This window comes from Sesamum indicum, linkage group LG10 (assembly GCF_000512975.1).
Source record: "Sesamum indicum cultivar Zhongzhi No. 13 linkage group LG10, S_indicum_v1.0, whole genome shotgun sequence".
Lineage (NCBI taxonomy): Eukaryota > Viridiplantae > Streptophyta > Magnoliopsida > Lamiales > Pedaliaceae > Sesamum > Sesamum indicum.
Genome location: NC_026154.1, coordinates 12,148,219 through 12,169,143, shown reverse-complemented (window position 1 = coordinate 12,169,143; position 20,925 = coordinate 12,148,219). Strand labels below are relative to the sequence as shown.

The following is a 20,925-nucleotide window of genomic DNA, read 5'->3' as shown; positions in this document are numbered from 1 at the left end:
TACTGAGGCGGATATGATGATGAGGGTGGATCATCCTAGTTTAACCCTTTGCAGCTGCTTAGTGTAATGGAAGGAAAACCTCGAAACAAAAAGGCTTGATGTACGTTAGAGTGTAGGTGAAGTGCAAAGAGGTGATGGCGATGATTAATACAGGCGTCACTCGCAACTTTATGGTTGACCGTGAGATTCAGAAGTTGGGACTATCTCTCACACAACTCTCTAGCTATATTAAAGCGTGAATTTTAAGGCAAAATTGATTTAGGGTGTCGCTAGTGTGGAATTAAAGGTTGGCACTTGGCAAGAGAACTGTAGCTTAATGGATGTTCCACTGGACGACTTCTTTTTTTTTTTTTTTTTTCAGAACTGCTAGTAGAGTAAAACTACTACAATCACTCGGCGAATCAAGCAACTAAACTTATGAGATCCAAGAACTACATCAAACTCGAGAAATTCAAAGCGAAACATCAAGATATATATCGCTACGATAAGCAAAATCAACACAAATAATCAAGCATTTATGAATCGTGACTATCGGCATTGCGTTGAAACAAAACAAATATCAAACAAAATGTAAGTACCATCAAAAGTAACATTATATGCCATAGTTTTCCTCTCTCTTCCTTCATCAATATAAATCCAACAACGACCAAACAAAAACAAGCATAATTAACCAACCTACTAATCAATGGTCTGCATAATATCTTTGGCGGTAAACTTAGTACCCTTGTCCTTATCGGCAGTGGCTCGTCCCTTCGCCTTGTGGTCGAGAAGCGATTTATGATCCTTACCGAGACGGAGCTTAGTGATAACAACCTTGGATGGGTGAATACTGACGTTGACGGTGGAGCCATTAACCTTCTCATGAGTAATGCGTTCGATGTGGATAACCCATTTCTTGTGGTAAACCTGGACCACCTTACCTTCACGACCCTTGTAGGTTCCTCGAACCACCTGGACCTCTTCGTCCTTGTGGACTGGCATGGAGCGGACGTTGTACTTGGACCGAAGGTCGCTAGAGAGCGGCGCGCTTATCAGGACACGATGGACGCTTGACGGCACCGTGAAGTGAGCCTTTCGGCTCTTGCACCGGGAAGAAGACACGCGTGGGTTGTACTTCATCTGCGTCGCTGTTTCTCTACTCTTGATGGGGTGCTGCAGCTTCTGGAGGGCCACTGGACGACTTTGACATAATATTTGGGATAAATTTCCTATTGTTGGCTAAAACAACAGTAGTACCTTACTTGAGTAGGTTGTTTATTTGCTAATTTTAGTTATCCTGCTTTTGTACAGGGCATATATTTGCAGGATTTTTTTAAGCCAATAGAGAAGAAATATGGCTTGCTGTCGGCCATGCAACTAAAGAACATGTTAAGGCATGGTGAGGAGACCTACCTTGCTGCATTAATCAAAATTAAGCAGAATGTGGTTCAAGAGGTGCCGATGAAATAGTTGAGGAGTTGCAGGAGTTCGGGGATGTGTTTTCTCCCAAACTACATAATAAATTACCACCACAAAGAGCCATTGATCACATTATTAAATTGGAGCCTAGTGCATGGCTACCGGCCCAGACCCTTTATTGTATGTGTCCAGCATAGTTGGCTAAATTGAGGAAGCAGTTAGATGATTATTGGAGGGAGGGCTAAACCAGCTATCCAAGGCTCCATATGGTTCCTCGATTTTGTTCCAGAAAAAGCAAGATGGTTCAATGAGAATGTATGTAGATTACAGGGCGTTGAATAATGTGACTGTAAAAAGTAAGTACTCTACTCATAACCAATTGGATTTGTTCAAGAAACCATGAGAGCTAAGTACTACACCAAGATATACTTAAGATCGGGCTACAGGCAAGTTAGTGTGGTTGTGAGAAACAAACCAAAAAGTATGTGTATGACAAGGTATGACAAGGTATGGCTCTTTTGTATCTGAAAAGGTGCTGATGTAAATTATAATTAGGGTTAAATACATTTAAAATATCTGGATTATGCATGTAATCACATTTACCCCAATAAAGTATGAAAAGTAACAAAAACATCTTGACAAAATAATTTCACATTGATAGGATAAAAATAACCTTATCTCTTACCCTTATACTTTTTTTTTTTACTTCCTAAAAAATATTTTATTATAAAATTTCCCCCAAAACTACTTTTACTGATTGAAAATTTTACTCAAATTTTATTTATAAAATAATATTAAAAATGTATAAATTTTTTACAAATTATGTAATACAAAAAGTACTTATAAGCTCAGTATATGCAAATATGTTTTACAATGTAAATAATTTATGTCCAAAAATACATATAAATATGTATAAATACATAATACATATAATTTAATAAAAATTCTATGTTATATAATTTATAAATTTTTATTCAATTACATATCTATATAATTAAAATATATCATATAATTACCCAAAAAATTATAAGATATTATATATTAATTTATTATAAATTTCACATTTTACGGTGCATAAATATATTTGTTCGATGTAATATTTTAAACTAATATTGATAATTTATTTTTTTAAAAAGTGCAATTTATGTAACAATTCACACAAAAATTATGTAAATTTTTTACCTACCATATAAAAAATAGAAATATTATAAATTTATAGAGTCTATACAAATTCTATATTTAATATAAAAATTATAGATTTTGAATAGTACTTATTCTAAATAATTTTTTTATAACAATTCAAATTTATTTAGGGGGACGATTATAATAGACATTTTAAATGGTGTAAATAATAAGGGTATTTTTATTATAAAAAAATTGATCCACATCATGAGGGACTATTTTATTCTGCTTTATAGTTTAAGAGTGCAAATGCACTTCATGCATAATCCATATATTCAAAATGTATTTAACCCTTATAATTACAATCTCAAAACAATATATTTGTAATTTCCAAAAGATAATAGATATTTGTGTAATTATATCTATTTTTCATATTTATGTAGGCAAAAGGTAAATTCAACACGAAAGTAAACACACTTGAAAATTTAGTGTAATTTATAAAGAACTTCAAAGAATTCCAGTAAAATTAATTTTTTCCTTTCATTTCTTTTATACTAATTGTCTTCGCACATCGTCCTTGCATGCATATAATAAATAAATTTTTATAATTTAAAATATATTTAAAATATCTAAATCAACTCATCCCATCTTATAAAACTAAAAAAGAAAGAAAGAGAAAAATAAAAAAAATAAATTCAATAATATTATCAACACAACAAAAAAGATAGCTATCACGATATTACAAACTGCCTTTCGTGAGTGAAAAAAATATTTTTTTATTATATTAGTATAGATGAGACCATTGCTTTGTCTCCTAATTATTATGAATGTATGGCATTGTCCTTATTTCTTAATCAATTTGAGAAATGTGGATAATCCAATTTGCATCAATGTTTTTCCACGTCAATGAAACCATTTTGATTTTCTTTTTAAATTCAAAATATTTCCCGCCTTGATTTCGGAAGGAACAACCCCCCACATAAAGCAAACGCCACCAGGAACAAACTGATTGGTTGATGCAGAATCACGCGGATCGCCAATGTTTCGTCATTCTCAGCCGTTCATATCATTGTAACTAAATCCCAACCGTTCATACATGAATCCAATCCTATATGTGGAAACAGTAAGACCCTGGATCCCCGACAACCCGCGGATCAGTATAAATTCATTGCTGCCAGTGGGTTTTTCCACCTTCACCTCAAGTCCTGATAAATTTCTGTGCCCAAATCTCTCTGAAGGTAAAAAGATTACTGAAATGGAGAGTGTGAAGACGACAGCGATCAAGGGCGCCGGCGGAAGGAGAGGCGGCGAGAGGAAGAAGGCGATACCAAAATCCGTGAAGGCGGGCCTCCAGTTTCCCGTGGGTCGGATTGCTCGGTTCCTGAAAAAGGGTCGGTACGCGCAGCGCATGGGCATCGGAGCTCCCATCTACATGGCCGCCGTCCTGGAATACCTCGCTGCTGAGGTAATATTCCATTTGATTTGAATGAATGAGTTCTCAGTTCGTTACGCTCGTAAGTGTTTGATAAAATGCCTGTTTGACTTGTAGGTCCTGGAGTTGGCTGGAAATGCAGCGAGGGACAACAAGAAAACCAGGATCATCCCGAGGCACGTGCAGTTGGCGATCAGAAACGACGAAGAGTTGGGGAAATTGCTACAAGGGGTCACCATTGCAAGCGGTGGAGTTTTGCCCAACATCAATCCCGTGCTTTTACCAAAGAAATCTGCAGTTTCACAGGATAAAGGCTCGCAGAGCAAATCTCCAAAGAAGGCATAACATTCTGCTGTCTCTCCCCTTCTCCTTCTCTTGGGCACTTGGCCATTTTCATCTGGCCCAGCCTTTCTCATTGTCTTTCTTGTTTGTTTAGGAACAGATGTAGCCATGGAAGTAAATAATCTCATAAATAATAGAAAGTTGCATTTATTTTCTTGGTAATTCTTTCTTCTTTTGGGAGCTTTATTCATTGTGAAAACACTGATAAAAAGCATTTAACAGTTCAAATATTCTTCAATGTGCAAATGATTTTGGTTTTGAACACTGAGAAGAACAACGCTCTGCATATTCCTTGACCGGGAAAAATTCAATTTACTTAGATTTTAATTTTCTGTGAAAAATAAATAGTAAAATTGTTTTTGTATTTTGAAAAATAAAGTAAGTTACTTTTCTAATTTAAACTATCAATGAGGAATAATTTGTTTTATTTTTTGAAAATTTTCAAAATGTAGTGAAGTAACTTGTTAGAGATTTATTTGTTCATTTTACTTATCATAGTAGTAAAATTGCATTTAACCCTGTCTTGATCTATGTTTGGTTGAGTGAGCAAACTTGAACTGCCATTTGTTAGGTAAAAGTTTATGCATGTTTCGGACCAATTTTTGATATGAAAGTCCATTTGAACATAGTTTTTTAAATAAGTGGCTAATGTGAAGTTTATTATTTTTTTTATATAGACTGTTTTGGTACGTTTTTATGTGCATATAATAAATTTTACGCTTTAAAATATATTATAAATAAGAGTAAAATATATAAATCAGTATATTATATTAATAAAAATGTATACTCCCAGCTGATCTCAATGTGCTAAAAGAACATGACAGCTTTTATTTCCACTAAAACATGCCTAGAGTTGTAGATCTTATTTCTATCAAAACTTGCATACAGTCTCTCCAAGCCCATCTCTTTGTTTGCTCCAAATACCATTAACCAGTCTCCTATCCAAATCCAGGACATTAAATGAAATCAATTGTACAAGATTTTCTTATAGCTTTTGGATTATTGAACCCTTCTCTTGAGAAGAATGCCACAGTAGATGTGCTCATATCAGTATTTACTGTATCCTGTATCCAACTTACCTTAAAATGAACAAAAGACCAAGGCTTTTTTTCACTGAAAATGCAATTCTTACTTCATTCAATTCAATAAAAGGCCGTTTGAGGTAAAAGAATTATGTTATTATGCAATTAGACACGAATCATGAATCATAATAGTAGCATTAAAGTATTGAAAACTGTAAGGAAAACCAACATACAGCAGGACTAAACTATTCACAGAATACAGTCATTAACTGCATTTGATATGACAAAACTGAATGCTAAGCACGGCTATTACCTTAGATTAGATGCATCATGTTGTATCAGAGACCATGCATCATCTCAAAGTTATCAAATGCATAGCCAAAATAATGAAAATTTCCAGATATATTCAGAACATCAAATTCATTGAGTTGCTTATGTTACAAAACAATACATAGAATTCATGGAAGATACTGACTTTGAGTGTATACAATAAGGAATTTGTAACATGCCAGATCCAAATTCTTTCAACTGGTGTCATTTTGGAAAATATGGTTGAGAATGGAATTAATTCAGAATAAAAATTGAGTCACTGCCTATCTTTCTAAGCTTTAAGCTATTAAAATATCACTTACTATCATACCATGCCTGTAATATAGCATGCCATGATAGGAACAGAAGTCAATCATTTGCAGAGAACTGAGGTTATGAGCATGACGGAGGTATAACTGATCGAAACTTCAAAACCATCCTTGGATCCTTACAGTATTGGTGAAAACTAATACTAGAAAAAGGCTTTCATGCTAGTTAATGTAGCTGTGGATTAACATATATTGGTCTACTCACCAAAGCCATGAATGAGTTGGAGCGGATGTCACAGGTGGCTCTTCAACTCTCCAATCCCAGCAACTAGTAACATTGGATGCCACATGCAGCACAGATGTTTCATACTCTCAGTAAGCCAAGAGGAAGAACAGAGGTCGTATACAAAACAAGTGAGAGTGCATTTGCTTCCTGTCTATGCATCTCCTTCAAGTGCTTTTTTTGCTGGTTTTCATATTTATCCTCCTCCAATGTTGAATTATTCTATGCGTTTCTCTGAACAGTATCCCCCAGTTAACCATAATAGTGGGATTTGACTGCAAAAATTTACAAAAGAGAATGATTGTAGGGTGTCATCATGTAGACTGACTTGTATTTACTGTGTAATAGCCGGCATGTGCAGAGTCCAGAGGATAGTTGCAGCTATGGAATACCATATCTAGGTCAAATCTTTTAGCAGCTCAAAGAACAAAAAATAGAAGAAACTTGGAGAATATTGATCATCAATGGGCCTCTTCGGGGATAGAAAGATTATTTTCATCTGAGATGCAAAAGAATTTCCAATTAATGGGCCCAACAATGTGATGAAGCAAGACATTTGATGCCAACGTGTCGAGCAAGATCACCTATTGCTGAGATTCAGAACACTCCATCCAACTAGACCCTGGTATCTTGACAAGACCCTTCTCTTCAACAGATCTCCTCAATCTTTTAGCATCATCCCACCTCCCAGCAGAGGCATATATATTGGCGAGAAGAGAATGATAACCACTACTATCAGGCTCTAGCTCACAACAATTCTTCCAAGCAACCTCTGCAAGTTCTACATTGTTATGCAAGCTGCAAGCAAGAAGCAATGCACCCCATACTCCAGCATGAGGTTCCATTGGCATGTTTTTAATCAACTCATGTGCCTCTTCTAATCGCCCAGCCCTACCCAAAAGATCAACCACAATTGCATAATGATCTTGTGATGGGAGAAGCCCATGCCTCTGCATGGACATAAAGCAACGGTAGCCCTCTTCCACCAAACCAACATGATTATAAGCAGTCAATATCCCCGTAAAAGTAACCAGGTTTGGGATAATATCAGCATCCATCATCTCCTCAAATAGCTCAATTGCCTCCTTTGCTCTACCATTTATACCATACCCCAGGATCATTGCAGTATAAGCAACTAAATCCCTCTTTTGGAGGCTTTTAAACAGCTCATAAGCTTTATCGATATTTCCACACTTTGCATACAAGTCGATGAAAGAGGTGGCCAAATGATCATCCATTCCAATCCCCCACTCTCTCATGTATGTTTCAATCCAAGTCCCATATTTCGAATCTCCCAGTTGAGAGCAAGCAGAAATAGCACTAGCCAATGTCATTTTATCAGGCTGGACATTAACATTTGGCTTCAGCATCTCATCAAACAACTGCAATGCCTCTTTTGCCCGGTAATTCTGAGCAAAGCATGCTATCATGGCGTTGTATAAAAGCAAATCTTTCTCAGCCATTTGATCATAGAGCTCTTTGGCAGACTCCACACTCCCGTACTTTGAGTATGCAGAAATCATCGTGATATAAGAAACATTATTCCTATCTGGCATTGCATCAAAAAAGCTGCGAGCTAATTCTATTTTCCCACATTCTATGTAACCAGTAATCATTGCATTCCAGGAAGCCGAATTCCTCTGTGGCATACGGCGAAACAATTCATACGCTTGCTCCATATTCTTGGCTCTTGCATATCCTGAAACCATGGAATTCCAAGATATCACGTCTTTCGCTGGCATTTCATCAAACACACTCTGCGCCATTGCCAAGTCCCCATACTTCACGTACCCAGCTAGTATCGAGTTCCAAGATACCACATTTTTCCCTCTAATTTCATCAAACACCTTACGCGCAATCACCATATCGCCTAATTTCGAATAGAAATCCACAAGAGCAGTTTGAACAAAAACAACCTTACAAAAACCACACTTTTGCACTTGCCCATGAATCATTAACCCACCTATTTTACATAAAATCCTAGCACAAGCCTTGAGGGCAGACGACACAGCAAATGTGTTCGGAAAAAGTCCCGAGCTGTGCATTTGCTCGTACACAGAGAGCGCTTCTCGAAACTGCCCATGTTGAGAGAGATAACGGATTGTAAACGACGTGGCGAAAACATCCGGCTTCTGCATACGCCGGAGGATGGCTTTCACGTAACGAGCAGTTCTTGGAGAATAACGGGCAGCAGAATTAAGGGTCTGACGAATCAACAGTGGCTCGAGATCGTTAAGCCCGCTGACTACTATTTGGCAGTGGGTTTGCTTTGCCTGATCGGTTGTGAGAGATTTTTCGAGCAAAGATGTCAATCTTGCAAGTTGCATTTGGAAAAACAGATTGGGAGATGATCACTTGGAACTATTATTAGTGGCTTCAAAGTCCTTACATCAGTCTCTACTTGAAGCTGCTTCTTACCTCTCTTCACCTTCTCTCCAGCGCATAACAACAAAATGATTTATCAAAATACTACCATTAAATATTGAATCAAATAAATTAATTTAATTTCAGTGATTATTTATTTATTTATTTATATTTTTGTGTGTGTTTGTGTTGCTTTATACTTTCGGTAAATTGATTTTTTTGGGTAAAAAAATAGTAAATTTACCAAACTAAATATTACAAATAATAATCTATACTATATATAAAAGTATGAATTTCTGGTGTGTTTGCCTCCATTGTGAAAAGACATATATATATATCCTTATTTAAATAATTTTTTAAATAATAAATTAAAATGAGTTCTAGAAGATAAAATTCTATATATAAAAAAAAACCTCTTTAAGAGTCCTATATCCTAATTTCTCTAAATTGCTTGGACATTAATGATAAATATTTTAATCAAAAAAATAAATAAATAGGCAAATACTAATTCTACATGATTAATTTGTTAGAAGTTATTTTCAAATATTAAAATATTAATTTATTACGTATTGTAAAATTTAAAATGAATAGCATTAAAATAATATATATAATAATAATATAAACTTCAAAAATTAAATATATATATATGGAAGAATAAATATCATAAAATTTTAAATAAAAATTTTCAATCTTATTAATTAGAAATACTTTTGAAAATTTTAAATGGGTGACTTCTAACTCATTGATTTTAGAAAATCTTACCATTATGTCTCGTTTATTTTTGGAGTGTTTTGTTTTCTGTTTTGGAGATAGAGAGAGAAAAATAGAGATAAATAAGTGTGTTTTGGAGATAGAGTGTATGTTTGGATTTATTTTTAGAGGTAATTTAAAATATTTTAAAATAAATAGTGTATGTTTGTTGTTGGGATTTGGGAGACAAAAGTCACTGTTCAATTTAGGCCTATTTATTACGATTTTATCATATTACATCCTGTAAGTTGAAAGTTTTCTCAGTTTTAGTCTCCCTGTACCCTTTTTTGCCCAATAATTAAAGGAGTTGTTAGCATTTTCCGTTAATTATTGCGGCCTTTTTCAATTTAGTCAAGCTTATTACGATATCCCCACGTTGCATCCCATAAGTTAAAAACTTTCTTAATATTATATTAGCATTTTTCATACATTTTTCATTAATCATTGGACAAAAAATGCACGTGAGAATAACATTGAGAAAAATTTCAGCTTATGAAACGCAATTTTTTTTTTTTTTTCAGAAAATCATAATAAATGAGACTAAATTGAAAAACACTTTAACATATGTGATAAAAAAGTACAAATTTCCCTTGATTTTATTTTAATATGAATTGTAGAAACTTGTTTTGATATTGTACTTTAATTTACGTACTTTTGATTTTTACCATTGAATTTTCTAACACTATTTATTTTTATTTTCATATTAATTGGTTTGATGCAAGATAATAAAATATAATCATTATCGAATACGAAGTACAAAATTTCCACTTTAGGGAATAATTTTTAGGGTCGAATAAATTTTGTCTCCTCGACTATTCTTGATGTAACATTTGACTCTCTAAATTATAATACTTACTCCTTTGGTTAGATAAAAATGCCCTTCATGCCTTGAATAATTATATTATTCTTAATATATTTTGATATTTTGCATATTAAATCATTATCAAATTATTTTTAAATTAACTTTTTGTTAATATGTGAAGAACTTAAATTAAAAATAAAGTATAAATTAATATATAGTAGAACATAACAAATATAATATAACTAACAGCTCATATACGCTTTTTAAAAGAAATTAACGAATATATATGCTTAACCAAAAGTTAAATATTTTTAGGAAAAAATAAATATATTTTTTCATATTTTTTAAAAGAAAATATATTTAAAATTGATATCTAATTACTCATTTTTATCTAAAAGAATAAATAGTTAATAACTTAGTTTTATTACCAAATTATAAAATCTTTTCGTGAATTATACTCATTCATTACTTAACTTTGAGTCTGTAAAATATAATAAAATTCAAACTATTTAACTCACTCATTATATTTTATTTTGTTATAATTAAAAGATATTTTTTTCATTTAAGATAAAATTAAATTATACTTTGTCCCAAAGAATTTAAAATTACACTTACACCCCTCCAAAAATTCTTGATTTACCTCTATTAGGATTTGGATGAAAAATATTGATACAAACAAAAAATTACATATATATTCTTTTTAAAATTTTGCCCCTCATTTAACATTCTCATGTATTTTTTTTAGATTTATAAATGGATAAATATAATATATATATATAGAGTGAGGTTAAGATCTTACATCTTTCCCCAAAATTATTACATGAAAACATTAAACAAGGGGTAAAATGGAACATTTATACAATTTTTCTTACTTTCAGCATTCTTCGTTCTGATCCTAACAAAAGGGGTCAGGTGTAAACCGTGAATTTTTTAAAGGAGTGTAAGTGTAATTTCAGAACTTTTTTGAGAAAAGTGCAATTCACATTTTTTAAATAGAATTTAAGTATAATTAACTCTAAATAATATCGTGATCTTAATATTTTTATGACTAATTATAAATAATGGATTTACCTCTAAAAATATATTTTTACACGTTCGTGATTCCTAATTCCCAAAAAAAGTGCATATAAATTCATCCATAGAAAATGTTATGCAATTATAATTCATAAATTTCACCAAATAATGAATACCAGCGGCCCATCAACAGAATTACCAACAAAAGTTATGACATATCACCACATTTTCATAAAACACAGCAAATTAAAAAAATTATAATTCGTCAACAAATTTTCAAAAATTACAGAAAATATACACAAAATCACCAACAAAAATCTGCAATCCATCAACAAAATCACCAACCAAAAAATTAAAGAGTTGATTAATTAACAAAAATGCAGAATCAGAATAAAATAATATCTATATACACATAGAAATTCAGCATCATCCAAAAGGAAAAAAAAAAAATTATGCAAATGTATCGCATTTATGAGTAAATAATGTGTCTCACAACCGAGAAAATTTTTTTTTGGGGGGGGGGTCGTTCCGGTTTTGGATCTGGGACGAATAGGTTCAAGAGATGAGAGAATTAAGGATACCCACCAGAAAGACTAACCCAATCCATAATGATGTACCAGAAAATACAACATTTTTGTTACTTGACCAACCATCAGGAGAAGCAAATACGACGGGTACGCTAATCAATAAGATTGATGAAGTAGCAATTAATGCAAAAACAGCCAATTGGAAAACAAGATAAGGGGGTAATTTACTCATCTGCAATATCATAAGGGGGTTGCTTGCATTCTTCCCATTAAATAATATAAATTAATAACAAAAATTTTACTTGCTAATTAATTCGACACTGCTCCCCTTTCTTATTGTATAAGAACGAGAAAGTGAGAGACAAAATGAAAGTGACAAAGGACTTGTTTTGCAAATTGTGTGTGTGTGTGTGAGTGTTTGCCTGCTGAGCTTAAAAAGTCTTGCCATTTTGGTCTCATTTGTTTTTGTTTATTATTTATTTGAATTTATAAGAAAAAACATGCTAGAAGTTTTAGCAAGATTGGTGGCAGCTACTACCTGCTGTCACCCTAGGTTTTTTATTTATTTATTTTTGTTTTGGATAAATTTATAAAATTTATAATTTAGTTCTTAATTGTTTAAGTATATATTATTTAATTTTAAAAACTTTATAAAGATATCCTAAAAGCTATAATAAATCTAAATTAAACTCAATAATTTATTTTTTTATCGATTCGAGATTTCTAACTTTTACAAATTAATTTCTTCTTCATTCCTAATTAACTCAGATATACTTTTCATAAATAAACCTTAAAAGAAAATAGGTAAAAGATATTAAATCTCATTGGTGCATGAATTAATTTAATAAATATTTTATTATAATAAACACGGGGTGTCACAATAATAGTATAATTTAATTTTTATATATTTAATTATTAATTCTTTTCAATTTAGTAGCAAAGTTCTCTATAGTTTATATTTTCTTTATTTTTTTCATAAATTAATCTTATTTTGTACTTGAGAATTCTAATAAGTGTACAATAACTAGTGAAAAAAAATTAGACTAGTTGTCTTATATGATATATATGTATATATATATATAATAAATTAAAATAAATTATATATGAGACAAATAATTTGTTGCGCGCTCTGTGTATTTGCGTAATTTTTCTAAAATTATTCAAAAATAAACTACCACCTCGTCCGTTTTCCCATGACCCAAAACAAAGGAAGTAGACCCAAACCATTAGCCCAGCAAGTCTGGCCTTGCTGGCCCACGAGCAAAGGTATTAAGCTCATAGTATGTATATTTATACTAACTTGACAAGATCCAAAAACTAGCCCACTATAGTAGGATGACTCAATAGAGAGTAGGGATTCCAGATCATATATGTTTCTACCATTTTGGGACACATCATACTAACAAGTGTCCAAAACTCTTTCTGGATCCACTGTAGTTGACTTGTCAATAAGTAAAATTAATTCTACAAAACTCAGATTGACTAGAAATGACTAACTCAAATGGTCATATCTCCATCCAAATAAGTCTAAATCTTAATCCGTTTTTTCTTTTAACTTAGCTAACACATACAACTTCCAATCATGTGTTATATCCTACAACTAACCTCTAGATTCTACTATCAATTAGCCTATAGGTAAATGCGATAATGAAGTCAGAACTCAGAACGGTAACTTTTATTCATCACACACTTTTGCTCTTGATTTACTTGGAGTTTTGGTCGTTATTGTAACAAGGCTCTGATACCACTTTATTGGAAACAATGGCGTGTTGGATTGTATTTCTACACTTTTGAAGTAAGAGAAGAGTATATTTTAAAATCTTCCCACTCTAAATAATTACTCTCTATTCACTTAAATAACATCAAATTTTAAATCCTTTTAGAACGTATTTACTTTGGGTGATTAACCTATATTAAATTATTAAAATAGACTAGTGCTTTGTTTACTTTGAATAATTAAAGCCCGGCACTATTCATACTATTTGTTATATTACCATACCCACCTCCAAGGGGGGCTTGCCCCAGAAAACTATGATTGCTGAAAGGTAGAAGGCAAGTCTAATTCTTTTAGGAATTCTAAAAATCGATTTTACGGTCACCTATTCTAACATTTCAATATTCTCCCCCTATATTATGGTGATGGGCCACCAAGTGTAGATTTTGAATTAAGACGAGAGAGTTTTTCGGCCACAATGGCCGTCTTTTACTTGCATTTCAAACCTCATATTCTTATGGTTCTGGCTCACATCAAGTATATTTTCTGTAGAATTTGCGAATTGATGAAATCATAATTTGGCATAATTGATCGAATGAATTCACAAGCAGAGCCATGAGTTTCATTTCTGGTTTCTGTTCTGTTACAGTACAAAACGAAGAAGAAGAAATCTGTTTAAATATACAGTTCTACCGCCAAATTGCCTAACTAACCAGCAACCAATTAGGCAGCCTATGTGGCCTAATAGCATCGCGAATAAATAACCTCAGTGCTGACTATACAAATAAACATAAAAAACAGAGAAAAAACGTGGGCACGCCTTCGTTGCATAAATGCGATATCATCTATCTGTTATCCAAAAATCCAACACCAGCAGCACCTTGAATGGCATCTTCAGTATTGGCAAGCAAGGAACTAGAGGCAACCTGTGAAGAACTGGAAGACGAAGGCTAGTCTGAATGTCAACATTTTCATGTATATCATAACAAAGGCTTGGGATGAGTTTTTCCATGATGGCTCTGATACCATGAAGAATTTTCTGTTCGAACACATCAAACAGAGCAACCAATGCGCAGTAGATCTCATGGAAACAATTAGAGGGATCTCTAATGAACTGTATTCTGTAAAAAAATGAATTAACTCAATTACAGAAAGGGAAGAGAGCAGCTTAAATATTACAGATTGTGACAACTAACTAGCTAATTAACTGGAATAGACTAACGAGCTAATTAAGCACAAAAACGTAGAACAGAGAAGAAGCGTTGTTGCTAAAACCCGACTTCGAGCTACACTGCGACTTCTTCCTGAAGAGCCTGGACTGAAGATGCTGGGTTCGAATCCTCAAGCCGTTGTGACTGGGAAATGCTGCAGAACTTCTTCATGGCCTTCTTTTACTTGCATTTCAAACCTCATATTCTTATGGTTCTGACTCACATTGGGGTATATTTTCATGTATATCATAACAAAGACTTCCTTCAACCACAGGATGAATTTTTCATCCATGTCACTTATCGACATATTATGGCTAGTATAACACGATGTTGATTTACCTTTCCATAAAATATGCAAGAGGTAGCATTGCTATACCAACCACAATATGCCGATAAGTGACACAGACACAAGATTCATCCCATGGTTGAAGGAAGCCTCTGTTATGATATACATGAAAGTATACCCGATTTGAGTCAGAACCCAAGAATATGAGGTTTGAAACGCATGTGAAACACGGCTATTGCTGCCGAAAAACTCTCTCGTCTTAATTCACAATCTACCCAAGAATATGAGGTTTGAAACGCATGTGAAAGACAGCTATTGCTGCCGAAAAACTCTCTCGGCTTAGTTCACAATCTACACTTGGTGGGTCGTCACCATAATATAGGGGCAGAAAAGTGGCAGATATGCTTTCTTACACGTTTAGTAGCAGAAGACAACAGCTCCAGCATGAGATCGTAACCAAATTGATGAATTGGGAAAAGGTAGATATGCTTTCTTACACGTTTGTCACTACCCAACTTAACATAATATGTACATGACATAATATGATGCTGTGTTTACCAAAGTTAAGAATTTTAATTTGGGTGAGTTATGTTTTGTCAATCCAACTACGCCTATTTTTATACTATTTTGATATCTAATTTTTTTCTTTTTGTGTCTGCTTACCATCTCAATTTTTCGAAATTTTGCATTTTGTCATTTATAACTGTTTTTCAACTAATTTTTTATTGAAAAAACGTCATATGCAGTGCACATGTGATATTTAAATACAGTTTACCACCTGTGATATGAAATGAGCAAATACCTTCCTGTGGAAAAATAATTAGCAAATTACACCCTGTGTTTCAAAAATTAAAGCAAATTATCTATTCCTTTTTCCAAAAGACATGGGGTAATTTGCTATTTTATTTTTTATAGGAATTTTTTGCTAATTTCTCATTTCACAAAGGGGTAAATTACATTTTTTTCGATATATAAGGGTTATATAATATAATATTTTTCACATATGCTCAACATGTGATATTCTTCCAACAGAAAAATCAATAAAAAACTGGTCATATACAAATTTGAGATGGTAAATTAATAAAAAAAAAGTTTAAATGATAAAATATAAAATCGAGCATAATTAAAATAAAAATATATAATTTACCCTTTTAATTTCATGGAACATTGATAAATTTTAAATTATTTTGTTTCAGAGTCCTTTGAAATATTTTTTTTATATAACCCTCTCACAAGAAACAGAAAGAAAAATGAAAAGCTCATTTCGTGTTTGTTACAATATTTTTCTGTTTTAATTATTGTGTCAATTACAAGAATTTTGCTTTTGCAAAACTGAGAATCCACATGAAGTTGTTAATCGAATAAATTTTTTTTACTTGGATCAGATTTGATTGAATCAAACTAATTATAAAATAAGTGTATCATACTTGTTATATGGTTGGTCACTTTTTTTGAATTGTACACCAATCACACGACAAATATATTACACTTGTCTTATGATTGGTTCAGGTTGGGCCGAGCCAAGTCCGGACTAAAATTTTCTTGACTAAACCCTCCCTCCACTACAAAAAAATCGAGTTTTCGCCAAACTATGAATGATTACGGTTTAAAAATTATGGTAAATCAATACTATTAACTACGATTAAACAAAAACAAAGTAAAAATTTAATTTTTTATCATGATTTATCAATCTTTGTCATGATTTGTAGCCATAGTTAAAATATTTATTATGGTCTTGGCCATGGCTAATGTTTTGACAAACTTACAGAAACAACGATTAATGATTGTCGTGAAACCGTTGTTCATTTATATTTTTTATTATTTTTTTCTTTTAAATATAATAATTAATCGTAATAAAAAAATTATATTCATTCTAGTGTTCACAAATGCATGAAACATAATGTGGTAGTTGGGGATTGTCCTAAGGAGTATAATGGGTGCAAAACTGTATGAAAAGTGACTGTGGTAGTTGGGGACTGTCCGAAGGAGTATAAAGCGTGAAGATCGTATCAGAGACAGAGGGATACTGCATTATAATTACATTTTACGTATTGTATTTATTTTTATTTTTTATTTTTATATAACAAACTTTCCCTTTCTTTAATAGAAGTATTTATAGCTTATTTATATTAAATAGTCGGAAATATGTGCATTGACAATAAATTATTACATTATAATAATAAAATAAATTTATAAATTTTTTTTTAATAGAATGTAGTTTTTACAGAGTACAACCCTATAGTTAAAAAATAAAATAATATTTTTTATTCCATTTTATTTATTAACATTTTATATTATAAATTATATTTTTTTTTCTACATGGAATGTATGAGTTTTTTTTTTTTTTTTTTTTTTTTATAAAAAAATGTCAATTATACAAATAAAATTGGGCCAAGACAAGCAAAAACAAACACACACCAAACGCACACGCTTGTCTAGGATAATAATTATACCATAAATAGTGATTGTTTTTTTTTTTTTCTTTTTTAATATTGCTGCGTGTCAGAAATTTAGCTACATCACATGAGTTTAAGGATTTTCAAGAAAATTTTAAGATTACCAGAAGATTAGCCCTACAAAATAGAGGTTAGCATTCCGATAATAAGTTCAGTAACAGTTTATGAAAAAAAGAAAAACTTAAATTAAAGTGAGAATAATGGTATAAAATAGTGATAAGGTATATGTATTCGTGTAGAGTGCAAAATATAGACTAAAAATAGCTTAAAATCCGAGAAAGAGTAATGCAAGAATAAGTGAGTTTGAGAGTGGGGAATGATGTTACCAAATGACTGCACAAAGTCTCTATTTATAGACACGTACAAGGCTAGTTCTGGAGCCAAATATTAGCTTCCGTACTTCGTTAGAAAGATCTTCGAGTTGACTTTCATTCACAACAAACCGTCTGAAACTTGAATAAGGATTGATTGAGACACGAGAGCTAGACTAAATCTTGCTCAATCTGCCTATAATTCCGAGAGTTAGTTATTCATAGATTTTCCAGCTTGTTTATCGCCGATTTACTAGGAACCACCTGGAGATATTTTAGGGTGATCTGTATAAATATGTTGGCAAGTTATATAATGTGTCCTCCCATCTGTACGATGATGTGTTAGGCTGTAATGGGCTTATTTTGTAGGCCAGCCAATTCAATTAAGTAGTAAGTAAGCTTGTGCGTCTTTTTTCTCTACTGATGGACTTTTACCCATTTTGCTGATGCGTCAGTCAGGCTCTGATCTAGTGAATTTAGCCCGATAATTTTAAGGGGCATCATCAAATATATCGAGAAGTCATGCATGCAAAAATTTTGGTAAGTATGTGCAGGATACACTTTACAATATAAAAAGTATATTAAAGTAAGAAAAGTGGATTGTGTGTGTGTAACATGAAGTTTTTTAATTGTAATTTAGAGTTTTGTTATCAAATATTTTTTCAGTAAGACTCTTATCTATACCTTTATACTAGTAATTTGTAACATATTTTATGTATGTGCAATTTTTGTAAATACCATTTAATATAAAAATATTTATAAAGATTTATTATGTAATAAAGTATATATAAAATAATAAGTTAATATTAAATTATAAAAAAATAGAGACAAAAAGATGAAAAAAGAATCTTAAAAGAAATAACTGTAAAAAAATAACAGGGATGGAAATTAAAATTGGATGAAAATTTAAAAAAAATAAATTAAATGTAAAAAATAAACAAAAAAAGAAAGAGACACCAAAGAGATGATCTCCCTCGCTATATGTACTAATTAGGTATGGTGCATCTTATGGGCATAATTTTTAAAAATAAATTAATATAAAATATTTATATGAATTGTATTATTAGTTTTTGTAGTTTTAAAAAGTATCTAAAAATATATATTAAGATACTAAATTAGTATAAATATTTTGATCTATAAAAAAAATTAACAAACAAAGATAATAAATAATGTAATATAACTAAAAGAAAATAAGTACCAAAAGATAGTTATAAAATTAATTAATTAATTTAAAATAAATGACATATTTAAATTAAGTGAGACATCAAAAGGGTGCTCTCACTAAACATACAGCGAGCATCTGCGCAAACTCACATGCGTCAATCAATTTAGATTTTATTATTATTTTAAAAATATATTAATTAGATTAATGACATATTAAAAAGTATAAAAAATGAGAAAATAATACAAAAAAAATAAGAGAAGAAAAGAGATGTGGAAGTTAAGAAAGAGAAAATGAAAAGTTAAGAAGTGAGAGAAAAATATCAAGTTGAGAAAAAAAAAAGACAATTAAATATAAAACAAATAAAAATCGGCATATTAATAAATTCAAGTGTGATTAAAATGTATGTTTATTTAATTGTTAGTACTCATCAAATATACTAAATTTATGCAAGAAAAGGATAAGGGAAAAGTATTAGTTTAGTTCGCTACATATGCATAATTTTAATTTTAGTTCGATAACTATGTCCATTTTTTTTTAGATCCAGTAACTTATGAAATTGCTTACTTTTAGTCCTTTGACAGATTTTCGGACAATTTTATCCCTATGAGTGCATATGGACTAAAACTACCTTTTAAAAGTTGCATAGAGGTAAAATTATCCGAAAATATGCCAGAGGACTAAAAGTAAGCAATTTTGTAAGTTACTGGACCTAAACAAAAATAGACATAGTTATCGGACTAAAATTAAAATTAGGCATACTTAGCAAACTAAAATAATACTTTTCACAAAGAATAAAAAAGACCACATGGGTAAGAATATATAAGTACAAGATCACTACAAGAAAAAAAATTTTTAGCTACCGTACAGTAATTGTAACCAAAGGCCGAAAATTCGTAGGAAAAACATTTTTCCTACGAATTCGCTATAAATTATGTCCATAGTGTATAAAGTCGTGGCGAATGCTTCGCTGCTACCGATAAAATTCGAAGCAAATACCTATTTACTACGGAAAATTGGTTTTTGTTCTGACATCACTTTCGTAGCAAAAATAACGATCTTTTGCTACGATTGTCGAGTCGTGGCCATTACTTGGTATTTGCTATGAAAAAGTAGCTTTCGTTGCTATGGCAAATTCGTAACAGAAAGAACAAAAACCATCATTTTGTTGTAGCAAAAGAAGACTAAAATTTGTTTACGCATTTTTACAAAATGTATCTTGATGTTGTTTTAAATATTTATTATTTTGTAATTTTATTTATATTAATAATTGAAAGTATTACTAAATTGTCAATATATCAAAGATTTAAATTATATTAGAATAAATTTTGCATATAGCTAAATTTTGTATACAGTTAAATAAAGAAATATCATAAGATAACTTATGCGTGATATACAACAAATACTTGTACCAATATTGAATAACATACATACATTTGACAAAAAAAGTACATAATGTTTGGTTTTATTCTGAAATGGGCCAAAACATGGACAATATGTCTTTATTTGTTTTGGAAGTTTTGAAATGTTTTGAAAGAGTGACTCATTTGTTTTTTGTCAAAATACGTCTACACTAATTATAAACCCTACAACTAAAAAAATTATATACATACCCATATATATATATATAAATACATATATAAGAGACACATGATTTGATAATGAACAGTAGTTTTTGTCTCCCACTAAACAATATTAAACATATCATACTTATTTTATATTATCTCAAAAAACAAATCTAAACATACACACTATCTCTAACACATACTTATTTATCTTTGTTTTTCTCTCTCTGTCTCCATAAAACACACCAAAATAAGTTAAAAATGAAACCAAACTAGTGGTAGCTTCTCAACTTCATAATCTGAAATATTGTAACCATAAAATAAAATAAATAGAAAAGTATACAAAAGTTCTAGAGTGAAATTAGTTAACCATGGATTGTTGTATCCGTGGGGAGATTTGTTTATTCATTGATATATTCAAGAACAGATATTCCGTCGAGAAGAAAAAAGCAACCGTATTCTTTTTGGAAATACTGCCATAACGATCGAGCTCGATATATGCGACTCCATCAAAGGATTCGCGTTTGTTATATCTTCGCCCTAGATCGTAGATGGATCTTGAGAAAGAAACACGTACGTTAACTTA

The 20,925-nt window shown here is 31.4% G+C and overlaps 3 protein-coding genes and 1 long non-coding RNA gene across 4 annotated transcripts; 1 reads left to right on the top strand and 3 right to left on the bottom strand.

Annotated features, from left to right (window-relative positions):
• On the bottom strand, positions 572–1,119 carry LOC105172377 (60S ribosomal protein L26-1-like). Its single transcript, XM_011093770.2, has one exon. The coding sequence runs from the start codon at positions 1,117–1,119 to the stop codon at positions 679–681; it is 441 nt and encodes a 146-aa protein (XP_011092072.1). The 3' UTR covers positions 572–678.
• On the top strand, positions 3,667–4,456 carry LOC105172375 (histone H2A.1). Its single transcript, XM_011093769.2, has 2 exons — positions 3,667–3,985; positions 4,070–4,456. Exons 1-2 carry the CDS (start codon positions 3,776–3,778, stop codon positions 4,295–4,297), a joined length of 438 nt encoding a protein of 145 aa, XP_011092071.1. The 5' UTR covers positions 3,667–3,775; the 3' UTR covers positions 4,298–4,456.
• Positions 5,720–8,622, bottom strand: LOC105172374 (pentatricopeptide repeat-containing protein At4g22760). The gene has a single exon (XM_011093768.2). It carries the CDS (start codon positions 8,502–8,504, stop codon positions 6,762–6,764), a length of 1,743 nt encoding a protein of 580 aa, XP_011092070.1. The 5' UTR covers positions 8,505–8,622; the 3' UTR covers positions 5,720–6,761.
• LOC110012731 lies at positions 13,945–15,177 on the bottom strand. Its single transcript, XR_002287931.1, has 2 exons — positions 14,629–15,177; positions 13,945–14,469 (listed from the first exon to the last, which is right to left on the bottom strand). It is a non-coding gene; the product is annotated as an uncharacterized LOC110012731 (long non-coding RNA).